General features: G+C 37.4%; 1 protein-coding gene and 1 long non-coding RNA gene across 2 annotated transcripts; both read right to left on the bottom strand.

Moving 5' to 3' along the window:
- Nucleotides 1–972: 972 nt before the first annotated feature.
- On the bottom strand, nt 973–10,957 carry LOC131247094 (uncharacterized). Its single transcript, XM_058247534.1, has 4 exons — nt 10,795–10,957; nt 1,544–1,761; nt 1,174–1,467; nt 973–1,095 (listed from the first exon to the last, which is right to left on the bottom strand). Exons 2-4 carry the CDS (start codon nt 1,754–1,756, stop codon nt 973–975), a joined length of 630 nt encoding a protein of 209 aa, XP_058103517.1. The 5' UTR covers nt 1,757–1,761; nt 10,795–10,957.
- A 4,173-nt stretch (nt 10,958–15,130) lies between these two features.
- On the bottom strand, nt 15,131–16,824 carry LOC131247381 (uncharacterized). The gene is made up of 3 exons (XR_009171689.1): nt 16,567–16,824; nt 16,387–16,453; nt 15,131–15,202 (listed from the first exon to the last, which is right to left on the bottom strand). It is a non-coding gene; the product is annotated as an uncharacterized LOC131247381 (long non-coding RNA).
- Between the last annotated feature and the right edge of the window lie 4,387 nt (nt 16,825–21,211).

Here is a 21,211-nt window from a genome sequence, read left to right as displayed (position 1 = left end):
AAAGGCAACTTGATCAAAAAAGGATTTCAGTGAATAATCAAGTTTTCGTCATACAAATTACCAAAGCATGTCCTAGAGTTCAAAAAGTTAAACAAAACTACTGAATATTCAAATTCTCATCAGGAATTGGCTAAACAACAATTTCACCCAATTGAATATCTTCAAATGTCCTGTCATCATTAAACAACTCTGTTGTGCGAACATTGATATCATCTATTACAACTCTGATGCATTCTGGAGGGATGCCTGTATTATCTGACACCATCCGCCCACTAGCAACAGTCCGACCACGGATTTCTCTCAATTGGCAAATTTATTCCATCGATGGAGTTATTGCAGAGTCTTCTCGAATACTTGAGGGCTCACCAGATCGACAGTGGGCCTATAAATAAAATAATGGTTTCATGTAAATAATAATGCTACTTTTATCTTTAAAAATAATAATTATATCATTTGATCATGGAAAATGCAGTACCTGAGATGCAGCTGTATCAGGGGAGCAGTGAAGTAGTTGGATTTAATGAGTAATTTGTTGCCTAAGTTCAGCAAATTGTTGCTCAACAATTGTACAGAATTCTTGCATTTGAGTCATTGATGCTTCAAATTTAGCCTCAATGGACATGCGGGCATTCCTTTCTGACCGAGCTTCTATGATGTAGGGGGTGACAACCTTCATAGTAGTCTTAGAAATACCCAAACCCATGCCCCTAACCCAGCCTTTGCTATCACGACCACAAACCTAAACAATAATTTTTAAGATTAGTGATGTGTGTATATTATTATTAAAAAAAACCAACGACAATGCATGTGAAGTGAGTAGAATTGATGGAAAACTTGTGAAACTGGGTCGTGGTCTAAATCCTTGTGCTTACTGGAAGGATCACTGTCAACTATCGATAATATTCTTTCCTTTTAGAAGATAATTGTTACAATAAATCCTTCATTGTACTTAAATAAAAAAATGATTAAAAACTAAAAAATTATTCTCACTGCTGTTTCAAGATGTGTTTGTGTTGGGTAAGACCCATCAGGTCTGATATGAGTGGCAACAAACAAGTCGGTTCTGGTGATGATAGTATTTGGATTTTCTTTTCGCTGTAATTATATAAGTAAATTAGTTAACAAGAATTTATATTCATTAATTAAATTATCAAAAAATGTAGTACAAATTACCATTTTCTCTAATGTCCTAGCAGCACCTCGTCTTCCAGTCGTGTGAAGGCATTTCACCTGTGCTCTGGAAGTCTTTCCCTTCTTACGAAGATTGATTAATAATTCTGTGGATTGTAAATTAATGAAAATGTCCCAATCCTCTTGCTTTACACCAATGGGACAATTTCTTATTCTTTCTACATCATTATCAAATTTATCATATTCCTTTCGCAGATTGTATTTCCATACCTTCCAAGCTTTGCTTACTTTCGAAAATACATATTCTTTTAACTCATCATCGATGTCGTATGTGGCCTATTTCATTAAATTAATAATCAAACAATCTTATTGAGTAAGAATTAGAAATAAAATCAAGAACAAACATGCTCACTAAAACCATAGACCAGATATTATCTTTAATTGCACCAGGCACTTTGCGCCAATCAGCAAATGAAATTGGACAGTGTGTCCTGCCAAGTTGCCCTAAAAATGTGTTGAAAGGCGCTGATATTTCTCCGACTGGTTGTTTATATTCATTTAATTCAAGTCTCTTCCTTGTATTGCTTCCTTGAACTGAAGATGATGAACCACTAAAATCCGACATAATTCCTGCAATTTTATAAAATAAAACAATATCTCATTATTATGTAATTGGCATTCTATTAATATTTTGATAGCTAAAAAATTGTAACAATCATTACTAAATAGAATTCAACTCACTTTCAAACTGATTTGAATCTTATTAATTTCTTTTCCGTTTCCTATGACGTGAGTTACTCGGCTCACTCTCTACCCATGATTTTTCCTATACATTTTCATCTTCTTCATTTAAATCATCAATTAATGAAAGTGCTGAAGAATCTACATTCCTTCTGGCCTCAAACTCAAGTGGATCTTCAAATGCATATGCATCTTTCGTCAATCTCTTAGGAGCATCCAGTACAACATGCCAGTCATCTCTAGTTGGATCCTTACAGTAGAAGACCTGAGCTGCCTGAGATGCAAGAATAAACGGCTCATCATCTTCCTTTAAGTTCCATCTAAACCTTCCTAGATTGACAAATATCAAATCTGTTTCAGGACTATGAAACATCCATTCAATTTATCTTCAATATGCACCCAATCATAGTAGAAGAGTGCTACTCTGAAGTCAAAGTAGTTCAATTCGAGAATTTGTCTAATGATGCCATAATAAGTGACTTATTCTTTTATAGGATTCCTATCCTTGACACTTAGCCTGAAGCTAGTTAGTGCTTTCATTGAGACTTCATTGTTCTGTGTTGTTCTGTTCATTTCAGAATTCACAGTGTTAAAAACATATCCATTTACTGAGTAAGGATTATATGATATGCATTTGAAGTCAGGACCATAGACAATTCTCTTAAATTGAGACATTTCTTAATTATTTAGTTGATGTCTTAACTAATGAATGTATTCCATTAGTTTTCCTGCAGACAAATTACCCTTTCGATTTTTTCCTGTACGTGTTTGGCCCTTGATGTAAGTTTGGTACTTCCTACAAATTATCATAGTAATTATATATATATATATATATATATATATATATATATATATATATAACAACGTTTATTACCATAAGCCATTTAAAAATATATAAAAAAATAATATACTTCATTAACTTACTCCTCCCATTGATGATTTTCAACGTGATGTTGCAAAACCCATCTGCGTGCTTGTTGGTATTGCACTATAGTAAGATCATAAACTTTTCCTTTCTTATCATTCTTGGAATCACCAGCATTTTCATCATCAACATTGAATATTTTTAGTCCTTTCTTATGACCTCCTATTGTATTATTAGGATAGTATTCCATGCAGTATATCATAGATTCCTCTATAATGTAGCGTTCCGTAATACAACCCTCTGGGTAAGCTTAATTTATCACATACTTCTTGTATGTTCTCATCATCCTGTTAAATATTAAAATTAGGTATTGATGAGAAAATATAAGCTATTTTGAAAAAGTTAATAAATTAAAACAATTAAAGTTGCCTCTCAAAAGGATATATCGATCGATATCTGATAGGTCCGCAAACTTGTGCCTCCTCTGCCAAGTGCACAACAAGGTGTGTCATAGAAACGAAAAACGATGGTGGAAAATTCTTTTCGAAAACACATAATATTTTCACTATTTTATTTTTCATTTCTTGAAGCCCCACATGATGAATTTCTTTAGAACATATGACGTTGAAGAATCTTGACAATTGTATAATGGCGGTGCCCAATGACTTTTCTTTCTTGAATGAATGCATCAATAATATGGGTAGTAACTATTGCATTAGAATGAGATAATCATGTGACTTAAGGCCCTTGAGTTGATAGTCATCCATACTGATATGATGTTTTTAGTTTGCACTATACCCTCTCGGAACTTTCAAATCACTCAAGGTTCGACAAATGAGTTTTCTTTCAGATCTGGATAATGTGAAAGGAGCTTTAGGCAATAACAACTTATCATTTTTTTTTCCTTTGGCCAATATTTTGATCTTATCTTCATAGCCATAAGATCCTGACAGGCTTGTAAACCATCCTTAGACTTATCCTTCATGTCCATGATTATTGCAATAAGGTTCTCACTAACATTTTTCTCAACATGCATCACATCCAAATTATGACATATGCTCCCAATACGGCAATGTAAAGAAGATTGATATCTTCAACCAAGCAGTAAGGTTCTCATCCGTGGTCTTCTTCCTCTTATTTCCTATATGCTTTCCGAACTTAGTTTGTATATTATTCATTTTAACCAATACCTGTTCTCCAGACAAATGCTTTGAAGCCTACTGATTTTCATCATTCCCATTGAATCGAGATCTTTGGCTCCTAAAGATATGAGTTCTTGGGAGGAATCTTCTGTGCCCCATATAAGCAAACTTCTTTTCATGTTTTAGCCAAACAGAGTCAGTCTCCTCACTACAAACAGGACATGCATACTTTCCTCCTGTCCTGCACCTAGAAAGATGTCCACAGGCTGGAAAATCATGTATTGCCCATAATAAAATCGCCTTCATTGTAAACCTGTTCTTCCCGAACGAGTCATATGTTATAAACCATTTCCACAATTCATTTAATTCTTCAATTAATGGTTGTAAATATACGTCGATGTTATGCCCTGGACCATTTTTTTCGGGAATTAAAAGTGTAAACATAATAAATTCCTTTCACATGCATAAATGAGGTGGAAGATTGTATGGAACAATCATAACAGGCCAGCAACTATATGACATGCTCATATGCCCAAAGGGGTTGAATCTGTCTGTTGCAAGTCCCAACCGAACATTACGTGGATCCGCAGCAAAATCACTGAATTTTCTATCTACAAACTTCCACATAGAAGAATCCACAGGATGACGCATGTACCAGTCATTTTTAGTCCCCTTTGAATGCCATAACATATTCTCTGCAATCCATGATACGCTATAAAGTCTTTGTAACTTTGGTGTTAATGGAAAGTATCTTAGCACCTTCCATGGTACATGTGAGACTCTTGATCTTATAACACTATTCACTTTCCATCTGCTTGCTTTACATATAGGACAACTTTCCTTATTAGCATGCTCCTTCTAGTACAGAATACAATCATTACGGTACGCATGTATCACCTCATAGTTCATACCCAATGAACTAATCAATCTTTTTGCATTATAGGTACTATCTGGCAAAGAGTTCTCGCTTGGCAAAATCTTCTTGAGCAGTTGTAATAAACTCATAAAGCTATTATTTGACCACTGATATCTTGCCTTCATGCTCATCAACTCAATTGTCACTGACAACTTTGTATACTCATATTTACACGATGGATATAGGGGTTGTACCACATCCTCCCTTAATTTGTTGTATTGAGTATCATTGTCTATGTCATCTTAAGGCTGACTACCATGTTCCTCATTGACCTCATTCATACATGCATGTAAGTCATCAGGTTGAACACGACCAAAATTATCATTAACCAAATCAACCATTCTGGGTAACAACTCTTCATTACAATTAGTGTCAGATATACTAGGAGCCTTGGCATTGACACCCATATTAGGTAGTTGTTCTCCATGAAAATACCAAGTTATGTATGTCTGATCTATACCATTCATAATCAAATGCTCAGAAACTGTACTTAGTATTTTCTTCCCACGCACATTACGACATTTTACAAAAGGACAACTATACCAATCAACACCTCCCGAATTACTTTTCGCAAAAATAATAAACGATTCAACGCCTTTAATGTATTCATCACTCAATATATCTTTCATCATCCAATTCTTGCTCGAGGGCGTTAAATCCATTTCTGATATCACATGCATGATCATCCATACCACATGAATTAGTTAATTACAATTTTCCAAGAAGAGTGCAAATCAAAGAATCATTGAATTTAATCTAAGATTCAATTATTTATAAAGAATTACTCAATCAACCGATACGAGACACCCTGCTTGTATATTGAGTTTTCATTGCTCGAGTGAGTTGCTTGTTTTCTCCTGTTGGATTCTTGAGTTCCTTATGGTAATGGTGGTAATTGCCTCTAGTATGTTATTATCTTGTTTTCTCCTTCCATAGTTTTAAGAGAAAACCAGATTTTCTAATCCATTCCAAAACTTAAAATCAGAAGTCTATTTATAAACTGTGTGAAGACACTCTTAAGAGTGTGGAGACACCCTTTCACAAAGGGTTGTGACTATTGGGTTTGAACCCAAGTGGTGTGACTCTTAGGCTTAAAAAGACAATTTTTCAAAACAAAATATGAAAGGATGTAGCCTTTCAGACTTAAGTGAAAGGACACATCCATAGGGCACCTATGGCCACAACCATGGCCGTCTCAACAGATATTTTGAAACACTATATTATTTTAAAATAATTTAAAATACAACAAACCTTACCATTAATCATCGGAGATAAAGATGGGTTAATGATGTACTCTTTGATTTGATTAATCCATTTTATATCTAGGTCCAATTAATCCATCACTCAAGAAGGTTCATAGCTCTCATTTTGGTGTTAAAAGAGGAGAAACTTTCATCCACATTCTCCCACACCCCAAGTTCCTCTGGATATACCACAGAGTAAATCATGGCTTAAGAGGATGTTATTTGTACTAACTTTTATTTGGAATGAAAATAGCTTGATTTTGACTAACGATGATGGCATTGTTAGGAGGATGTGAAAACAATATTGTTATTGTCGACTTTAGAAATGTAAGGAAACATGGGAAAATGATGAAAATTTTCTATAAAACTTTAAGAGCTGTTAAAATATAAATATTTACACATATAGGCATAAAATAGAAAAAGAAAAAAATTGCATGTATAATAAATTTTTATTTAATAGGGCTTAAGAGCATGCGCTATAGTAAGAAATAAGTTAAATAATAACACAATAATCACTCAAATCTCATAAAACTAATAATGGTTGTTATCCAAAACTAATAGCCCCAACTTTGATGGTGGGTCCACTACAAAGGGTGTTACCCTTTCCATGGGCCCACATTGATGTATTTATTCTAAATCCACACCATCCATCTATTTTTCCATGTCAATTTATAACAAGAAACCAAGCAAATCCAAAGCTCAAGTGAACCATGCAATAGCAAAAAACGGTGATTGAAAACCCTACCAATCAGCATATAAGTTCACAAAAACCCCAAATAGGGTAGCAATGGTCAATCGCCATTATTTCCCATGGTATGGTCAACCTAACAATTGGATCAGCTTCATTTTAAGGCTCATGACAAATGGACAACATGGATATAGAATACATACATCAAGGTGCGCCACACCTTGGGGGAGGCCATTGACACACTAAAACACTCCCAATAAAAAGACATACATCATGGCAGGTCCCAGAGCCTTTTTATTTCCCAACACAGATCCATAAATAAGTTGGTAATGGAGTTGTCACTACCTAATCCGAGTCCATTTTGTATGGACTATCTCAAGACCACGTGAGGGAGGAAAAAATGACTTGATTTTAATAGCAAAATCACAACCCACATGATGGAAGGATCATCACAAATGCATCCAAAAGCAAGATCACCTGTATGAAAGGATCCTCCTAAATACAGATTGATCTAGCACATGTATACAGGTGCAAGATCAATCTTCCTATTATATTCGATTTAGCATCTAGATCAACTAGGGTGGCCCACAGAATTCAAATTGCCAAAAACGTAACTTTGTTCTACTTGTTTCCACGAAATGCAAAATCCCCCATTTTTCTGAATCTCATAAAGACAACTATACACCAAATAAAAAAGAGTAACAGATTCATATCATCTGATTCAAGCCTTCTTTGGGGATTTGGTTGCTTCAATACTATCTTTACTTCAACACAATAACACCCTTTGTAGTGGACCCACCATCAAACTTGGTGATATTGATACATTGGCACTATAAACAACATTCGAATTGGATGTTTCTTGTTAATGTTTGTTGCTAAAATCTGTAAGCCCTAAAATCCCCAAATCCCTAAATGAGGGTCCACATTCAAATTGAAAATCCACAAATTACTAAATCCCCAAATTCATAAATCAACATTAAGCTTGAGAGAGATTGAGAGGGGGGGTGTAATGACCTTGGAAATTTTGTGCTTATCTTTCCTTAAGTAGTTGTTTTTGGGGTAATTAGCGCTATGTTCGATTACTTGTGAAATTCGCATCAATCACTTTAAATTGTATCTGCATGACTCAAAACTTGTAGATTAGTTAGCGCTACGTTCCTCTGAAATCTGGGATCCATCGCTAAATCTAGTTGTTCTGGAGAATTTTTGGAAGTTCTGGATCGGACCTGGACCGCGCGTCGAAAGTCCGATTACGATGATCTTAGGCTGCTGCAGTCACTATGTTGGGCTTGACCATCACCTCGAAAATCAAGTCCATGTGATGTTCTAGGTCGATTTGATTGAGTCTGGAGTGGAAAGTGTGAGAACGGTTGGAAATTTAATAAGCTTTTATGAAATCTGAGTCGTGTCGCTTGCGCGATGATTTTAAGCTATCTGACTATTGGATTCTGACCCAATTTCACCCTCTGATCAGGGAAGATGGCCCAGGCATATCCTTGTGCTTGTGGACCTGATCGAGATTCTGTGACCATTGAATTGAGTGTGGTCCGCCATGGCTGATCTGAAGAGTCGGTCGGTATGAAAACTCAGCCTGACCTAGATCCATGGTCAGTGAGCTTAAGTCCGACCTTTCGTGATTTTAGGCCCACCAGAAGTGCTTTGTTGGATCGAGAGAGGCTTGCTTTGGTTATAACCTAAGTATACCTTGTCCCTGGGGTTATTTTCATCAATATGAGGCCTATTTATAGTTCTTAAACCCTAGCTCTCTTTTCCATACGAATTTTCTCTAACCCTAGCTAAGAGAGAGAGTGGAAAAGAGAGAGAAAGTGAGAGAGAAGTTGGTGAATCATCTTGGATTCTTTCCTGTTCTTCTACATCTTTGAACCTTCACTTTGAATCGTTATTCTGACGATTCTGAGTTCATCTTGGGGTAAGTTAACCTAACCCTAATATGTGTTGGAGCTTAGATTAGTCTTGGTGTTGTTGTATCTCATTTCTATCCTTGTTTTAGGGTATTCTATCGCCGTTGACGAAGACAACTCGTCTAAATCAGTTCGGTGTTTCTTTTCTGGCTTAAGGTGCAGACTTTAAGTGTATAGGTTATGGTTTTCAAGGCTTTCAATGCTAGTTAATAATTTATTCTTGTTATGGATGAGATTTCACATGCCAAATGTTGTGTTTATGTTGCGTTCCTGATATGCATGTGTTATATTGAGATTTGTGTATTCTATGTGTATGTATAAAGTACCATATACGTATAAAATATGGACTTGTGTTTGCCATGATTATTTGTCATGTATATATGCTAGATGTATGTATGACAACTCCTTGGCAAAAGGAATTGTCCAAATGTGTGTTTTTCAACATACGTCATGTATGTTGTATCATGTATTCTAAGTGTTTGTAGAAATGTCTGAATGATTTAAAGTGTGATATTTCAACTTAGTATGGGCGTTGAGAAGCGATTCTCAACTCTCCCACTAGTGTGTATGATTTCCTTCTTGCTAGTTACATTCCTTGTTATTTAATTTCAAGCATTACTTATGCTTACATTTATGTTAAGTTGATATTCTTCAGATGCTTGAGTACCACTTAGTTTAAGTTGTTGTTCCATTACTGTTTTACATTCAATATGAATATTTGTTGTAGTGTAATGTGTATGGGACTATGCATTAGTCCAGGAAATTGGTAATCTGCCTTAAGGTTGTGGCTGAGATTGCTTTCGCCACAACGGATGTGATTAGACGAACCCGAGCCATATTAGAGTTGGCGGCAGTGGTTTGGCCACGCGGAGTGTTTGCGTACTCTATGTCGTTCAACCCAACGTGCGCTCATGCTAGTCGAGTTCGTCAAGTAACCCGATTGTCCGATGTATGTTCACCATGTATTGACGCTACTGCTTGAATCTAGGGTACCGAACTTACCAGTGAAATCCTATTAACCATGGTACTTGATCCGCTAAGACTCATGAGCCGGACATGGTGGTATGGGACATCATGGTCGAGCTGTCGGCCTAAGCTGGGGTGACGAGCCTCCCCGTAGTGAACAGTGAGCAACTAAACTCGTGAGCCGATTATGGTGGTATGGGACACTATATTCGTGCTGTCGGCCTACATTGATTGGTGACGAGCCCTTTGCTACGACCTGAAACCATATGATCGTATGAGATGTCTAGGACTGACGACCCTAGAATGGATCACTGTTTGGATGGTGATATGAGGAAGGTATCTTAGCTTCCCAATCCTGCTGTATGAAAAGGACTAATAACAACTTGGTAATCATATCCATGCACCGTATTTGCATGTGCTTTGTAGATGTGGCGCACTTTGAGGTGGTGTCATGCATAACGTAAGATGAAGACGCTGAGGGTGTACGCGTGAGGGCACGCATCATTTTGCATACATCCCTGCATTAACAAGAGTACTTAGGATTTATTTAATTGTTCTGCTTTATCATTACTGTTTGATTGAACTGATAACATGTTAACCAGTGCCTTATTGTTCCACTGAGTTGATCACTCACTCTCACGTTCTGGGGCGGTGTTAAACACCCACCAGACTCTGTCTTAGGTTCTGATGTTGCAGATGTGGATGCGACTTCTGAGGCAGAGCGGGAGATGGATGATGATGAGGATGCTTTCTCTTATACGCAGTTTTCAGACGGGTTCTAGCGAGCTTGTTCTGATGCACGGGACTCAGGGATTATTTTTGAGAATTTAAATGATGTAACTTGATACTTTTAATTTTATTAAATAACACTTTCATCCGACCTGGTTGGTGAATGTACTTCAGGGATTTAACTTGTACACATATATTTCTATAAGTCTTCCGCTTGCTTTCTTCACTTATCCCTGAATTATATCTGTGTTTTGGCTTAATCTATTCCATGTTTTATGCACTAATACAGTCAACATACATCCATCATTAAATATGTTGCATAAGTGATGTTTTGGAACTCACGAGCTGAGTTATGCTCGACCCCCGAATTTCAGGGCGTTACAGGGGGGGGGGGGAGAGAGAGAGAGAGAGAGAGAGAGAGAGAGAGAGAGAGAGAGAGAGAGAGAATACCTCGCGTTCGTGAATAGGGAGGGCCTTGGACCACCGCTCAGCCAAACGAGGATCGACAGGGAGATAGATGGGGAGTTGAGGATGGGATTGTTTTTGTCGGGAGTCGAGATGGAGAGAGATTGAGAGAGATGGGGAGTCGAGCTGAAGAGAGAGAGAGAGGTGGGGAGAAAGAGAGAAAGGAGTGAGAGGGCTCTTTGGAGGGGTGCTGGAATGAAATGGGGGTGCGAAACGGGGGCGTTGGAACGAAATGTGGGCGCCAACTTGAGATGAAATGCAGCCCCACCCTAATGGTTGGTGCTCTGTGGGCCCCACCATAATGTATGTGTTTCATCCATTCCGTTCATCCATTTTTACAGATCATTTTATTGCTTGATCCCAAAAATGAGAGGGATACAAATCTCATGTGGGTCACACCACATGAAAACAATAGTGATTGGATATCAATCATTAAAATCCTCCTATGGCCCACTATATGTTTATTTGACATCTAATCTGTTGATTAGGTCATACAGACCTAGATGAAGAGAAAAAACAAATATCAACTTCATCTAAAACTTTTATGGCCCCCGATGTTTTTAATGGTCGACCCTCATTCAACATTGTTTCCTGTAATGTGGTCCACTTGAGATTTGGATATACCTCATTCTTGGACTTATATCGTAAAATGATCTGTAAAAACAGATGGATGGCATGGATGAAACACATACATCATGGTGTGACGCACATAGCACCGACCACCAGCCATTGGCGGGTGTTAGGGGAGTAGTGAATCCATTCCCTATTGTTATATCCTGTGGGCCCCACTATGATGTATTTGTTATATCCACACTGTCCATCCATTTTGAGATATCATTTTATGTCATGAGCCAGAGAATGAGGCGGATATAAATCTATAGTGGACCACACCATAGAAAACAATGACGAGAGTGATTCCCAACGTTGAAACTATATTAAGGCCCATCGTAATGTTTATTTGAAATCCAACTCGTTCAAAAGTTAAAAAAGACATTAAATAAGGGAAAACACAAATAAATATTAATATATATATATATATATATATATATATATATATATATATATATATATACTTTATATCATATGAGGGTGGCCCTTACTGTCCCACTGTTTTTTGTGCTGGGGTCCACTGGAGCTTTGGATTTAACTCGTTCTTTCGATATTGCCCTAAAATGATCTCTCCAAATGGATGGAAGGTGTGGATATAAAACATACATTAGATGGTGGGGCCAAAAATGAGAGGTATATAAATATCAAGTGGACCACACCACGTGAAAACAATAGTGATTGGATATCCATCATTTAAATCCTTGTAAGGCCCACTATACCATTTATTTAGCATCCAATTTGTTTATTAGGTCATACATGCTTAGATGAAGGGGAAAAACAAAAATCATCTCGATCCAAAACTTTTATGGCCTCTAATATGTTCCCCTTATCTGTGGTGTGGTCCATATATATATATATATATATATATATATATATATATATATATATATATATATATAGAGAGAGAGAGAGAGAGAGAGAGAGAGAGAGAGACATCTGATTTCGAGTCAAGTTTCGGATCGAGTCACACACACACACACACACACACGTACACACACCCGAATTGGAGTCAGGTTTCGGATCAAGTCAAGTCTAACCAGATCGAGTTTCATGTCAAGTCAGGTCGAGTTACTAGATAACTCAAACTCGACTTGGTTTGAGTTCAGATTGGGTGAAGCCTACTCGGTTCGATCCGACTCACCCATTCGGTTCAGATCGAGTAGGGTCCAAACGAGTCGAGTTAGTCGAGTCATCTCATGCCCAACTCTACTACTTACTATAATAGCCTTATGTCAAATATCTTGATTCATCAAATATCAGACATCATATCCCATCAACCACTAACTTTAATTCTAATATATGTGACCCAATGCATTTATGCTGGTATGATAAAATAAAAAATATCTCAAAATATTTATTGAATATTATTACCCACTTGCATACATATACAATGTTTTAAACACAATCCAGAACGCACGTTGGGACCAACTTGACCCAAAATTGACCACCAATGCAGGCCATTGCTTGTACTTCGAAAAAAAAAAAACACTGTAACCACTAGGTTATGCTAATTCTCTATTTTGTGTGGATCTCAAATGAAGCAGAATTACAACCTAAAACTGACCAGAATAGTTTTAAAAGATTGCTTATGACCAAAAAAAAAAAAAAAAAAAAACAAAAGATAACACACCTGCTTTCAAATCACTATTAATTTGTGCAGCATACGACCCATCTGCAGCCTAAAACAGAACTACTTCACATGCCTTAACATGGATGCAATCCATTTAATCTTTGGATATGATTTATTTGTGTATATATCTATAGGCCACAAAACTTTTATATTAAGAAGATATTTGTGGTATCAATTTGATCTTTGTAGTTTACCTTCATCTAGATCTTCTTTACATTATCAACAAGTTGGATTGCAAATAAATATTACTAAAACCTTACGATGGGCTCTTTATAATTTTTAATGGCGAGGTACTATATTATCATTCTTTCCAGTGGTGTGGTCCACTTAAGATTTAAATCTACACAATTTTTTATACCCGACCCAAAAATGGGTTAGAGAAACATAGGGGTAGCAAGGATATATAACACATCATCAAAATCTCACTTTTGTTATCTAACTTTTCAATTTTTCTTGTCAAAATACAAAATCTAGTTTTCTTTTTTAAAATATATATTTTTTTACAATTTGTCAATTTTTTCACAATTTTGTTTAATTTTTAAAATTTTCTTTTTCGAAATATCATTTTTTTAATCTCACTTTTGTTATATAACTTTTCAATTTTTCTTGTCAAAATACAAAATCTAGTTTTCTTTTGAAAAAAATATATTTTTTTTTCAATTTGTCAAAATTTTCCCAATTTTGTTTAATTTTTTAAATTTTCTTTTTCAAAATATCATTTTTTATCAAAATTTTTCTTTTCAAAATTATCAACAGTTTTTTTTTTTTAATTTAAAATTTTCTTAAACATTGTTAATTATTTTTCTAAGCTTCTCAACTATTTTTTTTCGAAATTCATAATTTTTTAAGCTTCTTAATTTTTGACATGAGCATTAGCGACAGTCTAGAGACAGTCTTTGACAGGGCAATAAGACGACTAAGGACCGTCTCTAATAGAGACGGTCTTTGACAATCTCAGATTACATGTAAAAGATGGCCAATGACCGTCTGTAATGCAGACGACCAATAACCATCTCAAATGACCGCATATAAGACGGTCAAAGACCATCTCTAATGTGGATGGTCTTTGACTGTCTCAGATGACTGCATATAAGACAGTTGAAGACCGTCTTAAATGATTTGTGGATGTTGAACATTTTAAGACATTATTGGGGACGGTCAAGAGTCGTTTAAAATTTTAGAGACGGTCCTGGACCGTCTCAAAATCCGTCCTTTTTTTTTTTTTTTTTTCATTTTTCACAGTGGACGAGCTTTACCTCGGGTGACGGATCGTGGTCGGGAACAGTGGGCGAGGAAAAGAGATGAGATAACTAAGAGAATGTGGAATAACAGTCTTCCACGCACCAGACAGCGTATTTATTTTTCACTGATTATGTACTGATCTGCTATGTTTATAGCAGGAATATTTTAACTCATTTTTACTTTTAGTGTGGATGCTATGATTAGATAGACTATAAACTTTTTATGTTCCCTTATGAATCATTAAATGTGTGCATCTTCCAAATGCTCCTATCATATTGCTATTAATTTGTTATAGTTGTAGGTCAAATGAATTTTCTGAGAAGCAGCACGAAGGATCTGAGGAATAAAAATGTCGAGTCATCACCTTCAAATAGGGGTGGTCATCTAGCCATAAGTCCAAGATCACCAACACAACCTCTTTTAACTCCAAAAAAAATGTCTCGTCCTCAAGGAAAGGGCCCTCACCAAAGGGTATATCTACCCCAAGGCGTAGGATAGCTTCTACTTGTAAAATAAGTAGAGTACAATGGTCTGACATTATGAACAATTCGTTGGTAGATGTGTAACACCCCGTGTTTTCAAGACCCGAGTATATAACTCATTTCCCAAAAACCCGAGTGTTAGCCTATAAAATCCAGTATAAATTTGAACCGTTTCTCATTGATCAGAGTCAACAACAACGAAGCTAGAGTAAACCATGCATTGAAATAAAAATGTTCCAACTATAATAAAAAACCAAACGTAGCGCCCATATAGGACTTATACAATCCTAAATAACCAAGTTCATATAAGCAGAAATAAGAATCTATCAGCTAGTGATGGGCTCAATATGGACCTCGCCTAGCTCCCTAGATACTCGATCTGCTCTAGCAACCTAGTGAACAACATCGGTTTGCCCTATACCTGCATCAACTGTTACGATTTGATAACGTCAATGACTATCACAGTGATGAGCACCCTCTAAGATTACGCACTCATCATTCATAATCCATTACAGATCGCAAGTTATGAAAATGAATATATTAAACAGGGCATTTCATAATCATGATCATATACTCAAAAATTAAGCCAATCAACAGAATCTCATCATAAGTAGAATTATAATAGCAATCACAATATAAAGGAATACATCCAGAAAATCAAATAATCAATCATATAACTTCCTATTGCACCCGAAAATCACATTGTACATGAACTCCGCAAGATGGCTAGAAAATCGATAAGCGAACTTCAGCTCCACCCGGAAATCATGGTACAAGTGAAATTCATGAGGTGAATAGAAAATCAACCTTCAAACCTCTTCTTCATCCGGATATCATGTCGTATGTGAACACCGCAATATGACTAGAAAATCGGTAAACGAACTTTACCTCCACCTGAAAATCATGGTACGACTGACACCGCAGATGAAGAGACAAACAACATACAAACACTATACCACTTGAAAATCATGTCGTACATGAACACCACAAGATGGTTAGAAAATCGATAAGCGAACTTCAGCTCCACTCGAAAATCATGGTACGCCTGAACACCGCAAGATGGCTAGGAAAACAACATATAACTGTAGACCACCTAGAAATCATATCGTACATCAACACCACAAGATGGCTAGAAAATCGATAAATGAACTTCAGCTCCACTCAGAAATGATGGTACGATTGAACACTGCAAGATGGCTAAGAAGCAATAGGGTATGCGAACATAACCAACAAGCCACAAAAGGCACAAATAGACCATCAAAGCCATGAGGGCAAATATACGATCCAAGCCACATAGGTCAACTATGGACCACAAGATGGTGAGTTCATGACAGATTTCATTTATCACATCACTCAATCGCAGACAACAAACGTATAGTTACTTAACAATGTACAACTGAGGATAACTTGTTATCACCAATCATTTATGCATGTTATAATTAAAAAGGTATGTTCATTGTCTATCATAGGAATCAGGTGCGCAACACATTAACATATTCACGCATCAAGGAAAGCAACTCAATCAAGTAACTTAGGAGATGTTAAATAGAAAGGATTAAGGCATCCTTTATGGTTAATGAATTTAAGTGGGAAGCTCAAACATTGAGTCCTCACCTTGGTTAAACAACCTAGTTGTGTGTGGCCTGCTAGGTAGCACGGATGTAGCTCGATCGAGTCAAACCTAATCGATAAACATGTGACCATGACTCAACCAAAATATCAAGGAAGATAGTAAATACTTAGCTCCTACGGTCGGTGTACTTAAAGAAGCAAATGAAGTGAGTTGTGATTTACCTCAACTCGATAGCTAAACTTGGCAACTCGAATCTGGGCAAAATGACAAGTCGTGGATTCAACTACGACTTGGCGAGTTGACTCTCTCCCCCTCGCTCTCTTCTCTACCCTCTTTCACTTTCTCACTCCCTTCCTTTCTTTCCCTTTTTTTCTTTTATTATTGCTGGAACGTCCAGCCAGAATATGGACCGAGTCAACTCAGACTCAACTCGTCAGCGAGTTGACTCAACTCACAACTCTCTCTCTTCCTCTCTCTTCTCTTCCTTACTCTCTCTCTCTCTCTCTCTCTCTCTCTCTCTCCTACTCCTTCTCACCCCATCACTTTCTTCTCCCTTTTTTTTCCTGCTGGGATCCCAACTAACCTAGATCAGATCCACACATAGCTCAGCCGAATCAGACTCGATCCCAACCGAGTTGACTCGATTCTAACTGGATAGCAGCCCGAAGCTGCCCTCTCTCCCTCTTTTCTTCCCCCTTTTTTTTCTTCCTTTCTTCCTCTTCTTCTGTTGGTCCAGACAGCGTCTAGACTTGACCAGACCGTACCCAACTCAGTGTTGGACTGAGTCGAGTTAGCACAGCCGCAACTTGCACCCGGACGCGAGTGTGGCTGCACCACACCTCACTCTCCCTCACGATTCTCTCCCTCACTCTACCTTCTCCTCCTACCTCTATCCCTTCTTCTCTGCTTCTCTGGAGACCCAGCAGCGCCCCGGGCTTGAACCAGACTCGGCTCAGTTCGAGCTGGTGTAACACAGCGCCGCCGCTCTCCCTCTATTCTCTCTTCTTTCTCGTTTCTCCCTTTCTCTTCTTCTTCTTCTTTCCCTGATGCTTCCCTCTCTTTTTTTTTACTATTACAAGGCCTGGTCTCGAGCAAAAACGCACCCAAATCGGACCGAGTCGATGCAGTTTAACTGAGGAAGACAAGCTGCCCATTAATGGCAACTTGAAATCCGGCTACTATGGCTTCGATCTGCTCCATGTGTATGTCAGAGAACGGTCTAGGGAGGCTATTAGGTGGGCTATTTCGAAGCTCCAGGCCGGCTTCAATGGTGGGTTCACGTTTTGGAAGAAATGACGAGTTTTTCGTAGGTGCGGCTGTGAGGAACAGAGCAGCGAATCCTCACACCTTATACTCTCCCTTCCTGAAGCCCTAAGAAATCTGGGACTGTCGGATGGAAAGTGCACGGCTTGGATTGCGTTGGCTTGCATCAGCCTTCGAGTACGACCGGTAAAACTGAAACCGGAGATGGTTTTTCAGCCTGGTAAGGAAGTTCTAAACCAGGGAAAGACGGATGGTTGGTATTACTCGAACCGGACGGTCGGGATTGAAGGAGAACTCCTCAGATTGCCAGCGTGGAATTTCCATTTTTGGAAAGGAAAGAAACACAACAGCTTTCTTGCGATGATGTTTGTGTAGTTTTACGTGGGATTAAACGTGTGAATTTTTGGATTTTTGGTCTGAATTTCCTCCTCTCCAAGATGGACGGTTCAGATCATGTACTTGATCGATCAATGTGGGTCATGATTCGAACAGATGGACGGGTATCCGTCCGTTCAAAACGCGTCTGGCGCGGGAAAGGAGAGTAGAATTTCTTCTTTTGGTTAGCTCGGGTCAAACTCGTTTGACCGAGCAACCCAATTCCATGCACATCGGGTGTGCATTTGCAAGTGGTGCCCATGCATCACAGGTGGGGCCCACAGTGATGATCCCGCATAATCCACTCCGTTCATCCATTTTTTCAGCCCAAAATAGGGCCCATCCCAAAGAATGAGGCAGGTCCTATACTCAGGTGGGCCATATCGGATGACCGGTGGCCCTTGAGTGCCAATTATAGTCATTCCAATGATGATCTGCGGTCCAATCCCACCATCAGGGCCATTCATCCAACTGGTGAGTAAATCAGGCCCACTACCCAATTATATTGGTATCATCCTACACTTAAATATATAATTTTTGTATTATTTTGTGTTTAAGTACAATAACTAACATATTACATACTTTATATTAATGATCATTTATCAATTAATAAAGTATTTAATTGGTAATATTATAGATAAGTATCATTAATAACATTCCAAGTGCACTATAGGTAATTAATATAATATTCTGATATATTCATTATAAATATTAGTAATTAATATCTTAGATTAAAATATATTTACATATTTGTTTAATATAATACATTAATAGTTATAGATAAGTATTTATTTACAATCATTACTATGTATAATGTATTTTTTTTTTTTTGTGATTATATATGCATATGTTAGTATAGCAAAATTTATGTTAAGTGATGTATATTTTATATATACATTATAATACAATAATATATGATTAAAATTAAAACCGTAAATATTAGTCAATGTACATCAATTATATGGTAATGTGTTGGCATTCAATTTATTTTATATATAGTTTAAATAATATACATAATTTGAATAATTTAAGTGACATATGTATTATTACGAATAATTATAAAGTTACTTTGTTTTTTTAATATATATGTACAATTACATCACATTTAAAATGAATTATTAGGGTATCAACTTAAGATAGGTCACCCATTTGACTTTGAGGTAGATCTATAGCTCTAGGTCTGACGATTACTCCTATAATTAGATTCCCCTACATCTCAGTTGGACGGTAGATCTCGAATTAATCTCATAGTTGCTCCACTATCTCGACGATTGGATTTTATACTTATCAACACAACTGTTTCAGCTCCCTTCCTCCATAGTTCTAGATGTCCTAAAGACAGTATAAGTAGAGATCTAACCGTTGATCCTATGTTTAGAGGGTCAGATGGCCCGATCTACGAATGCAAGTCACCCCTAACGATTGGATTTAGGCCAGAGTGTGAATGTTCACATAAATCGAGATTGTATTCATACTAGGTCAGGTTCTCATGGTAACACCTGAGAACAGAAAAGTACAGGGTGTTATAAGATGCCTTGCTTGAACAAGTCAATCTCGGCCTTAAGAGTGATATCGGATTTAAACCCGAGGCCTACAAGGTAACCATCAAAGAAATCCATGATAGTTGTGGCATTTTACTTGAGAATCGTCACATATCTAATCGCCTGGGGACCTTGAAGTGGTTGTATTGGGCTATAAAGGACCCGCTCAATGCATCTGGTTTTGGGTGGGACAAAGACAAAAAGATGGTTATCGCTACTGATGATGTCTGGGATGGATATATCGCGGTAGGATTTATGATTTTTTTTTTTCAGTTCCACAAAGTTCTAAATTTCAATATAAGATGTTTAATATATTGTCTTTGTGTGTACAGTCACACCCCTATGCTGAACGAGTGTGTGGAAAACACATTGACAGATGGGATGACTTGGTGTTTATATTCGGCAATGAATGTGCACATGGTTCATTTGAAAGCACGACTTACTCTTCACCTATTTCATGGAAGTGGCGCAGCCATAACGAATTGAATTCTGATGACGACTCTGATGAGCAGGCTTCTGATATTGTACGACTCCCATCTGATGATGAGGATGATCAGAGGCATACTCCCCGCACTCGCGGTGTCGATCGATCCACAAAAAGGGCAACGAGATATGACAAAAGCCCAATGGAGACAACGTCAGGATCTCATCACAGTCGCGGAAATGCGACTGACAATAGCCGTCATAGGAAAGGTAAGCTGAGCGAACAAATAAGGGACATGATGGGGGAAGTGGCAGAAGCTGTAAAGACCCTGACCATAACTATGACACAGGGCAAGAGCATGAAGCGTGTGCAGCGGCTCCTGGGGATACTTGAGGACATGGATGGTCTTAGCAGTGAGGACTAGATTCGGGCTGTAAGGGTGCTGTAGTCTGATTTAGTAAGTGCTGGGTATTTTATGAAGATGAGACACGAAAGAAGAAAGGAATGGATAGAAAAAGTTATCCTTCCTCGGAGTGGCCAGGAGTGAATTTGGGTCACTTATCATATATTTCTTGATGATGGTGTTTTGGACATTACTTTCTTTTTGCTAGATGGGTGTGGTTATTATTTTATTCGGGCCATACATGGAGCAATCTTTTGGGATATAACTTTAATACTATGGATGTTTAAATTGCTATTGGATTAACAATTCTTATGACAATCTTTACCTTCCTATATTGATTGTGTTGTATATATGAGAATGTTGCAGGTTTTAATGTAGGTCAAATGGGTGATGTTGCAGGTTTTAATGCAGTTCGAATGGATTATGCAAATCGTGCATGGTTTAAGTTGGTTAGTAGGAATTATGGCAGTTATGCATGGCCATTAAACTATTCCAAAGTCTGCTTATAATGTTGCAGGTTTAACATTCTTACTGCTATCCTTCTGGCCTGAATCATCTTACTAGTCAGGGAGTTTTGGTTATCAGATTTATTGTGATAGGCAGATAATCCTACCATTTTTTATAATGAAACAATTCTGCTTCTCAGGGACTTTTGGTTCCCAGATTTGTTCAGGTAGGCAGATCATCTTAACATATTTGTACTGATACAGTTCTGCTACTCAGGGAGTTATGGTTCCCAGATTTGTTATGCTAGGCAGATAATCTACACATATTTGTGCTGATACAGTTCTACTACTTAGGGAGTTATGGTTCTTAGATTTGTTATGGTAGGCAGATAATTTGCACATATTTGTGCTGAT

Source organism: Magnolia sinica, chromosome 5 (genome assembly GCF_029962835.1).
Source record: "Magnolia sinica isolate HGM2019 chromosome 5, MsV1, whole genome shotgun sequence".
In the NCBI taxonomy this organism is placed as follows: Eukaryota; Viridiplantae; Streptophyta; class Magnoliopsida; order Magnoliales; family Magnoliaceae; genus Magnolia; species Magnolia sinica.
Note: the sequence above shows the minus strand (reverse complement) of the source record. Positions and strands in the feature narration are given on the sequence as shown.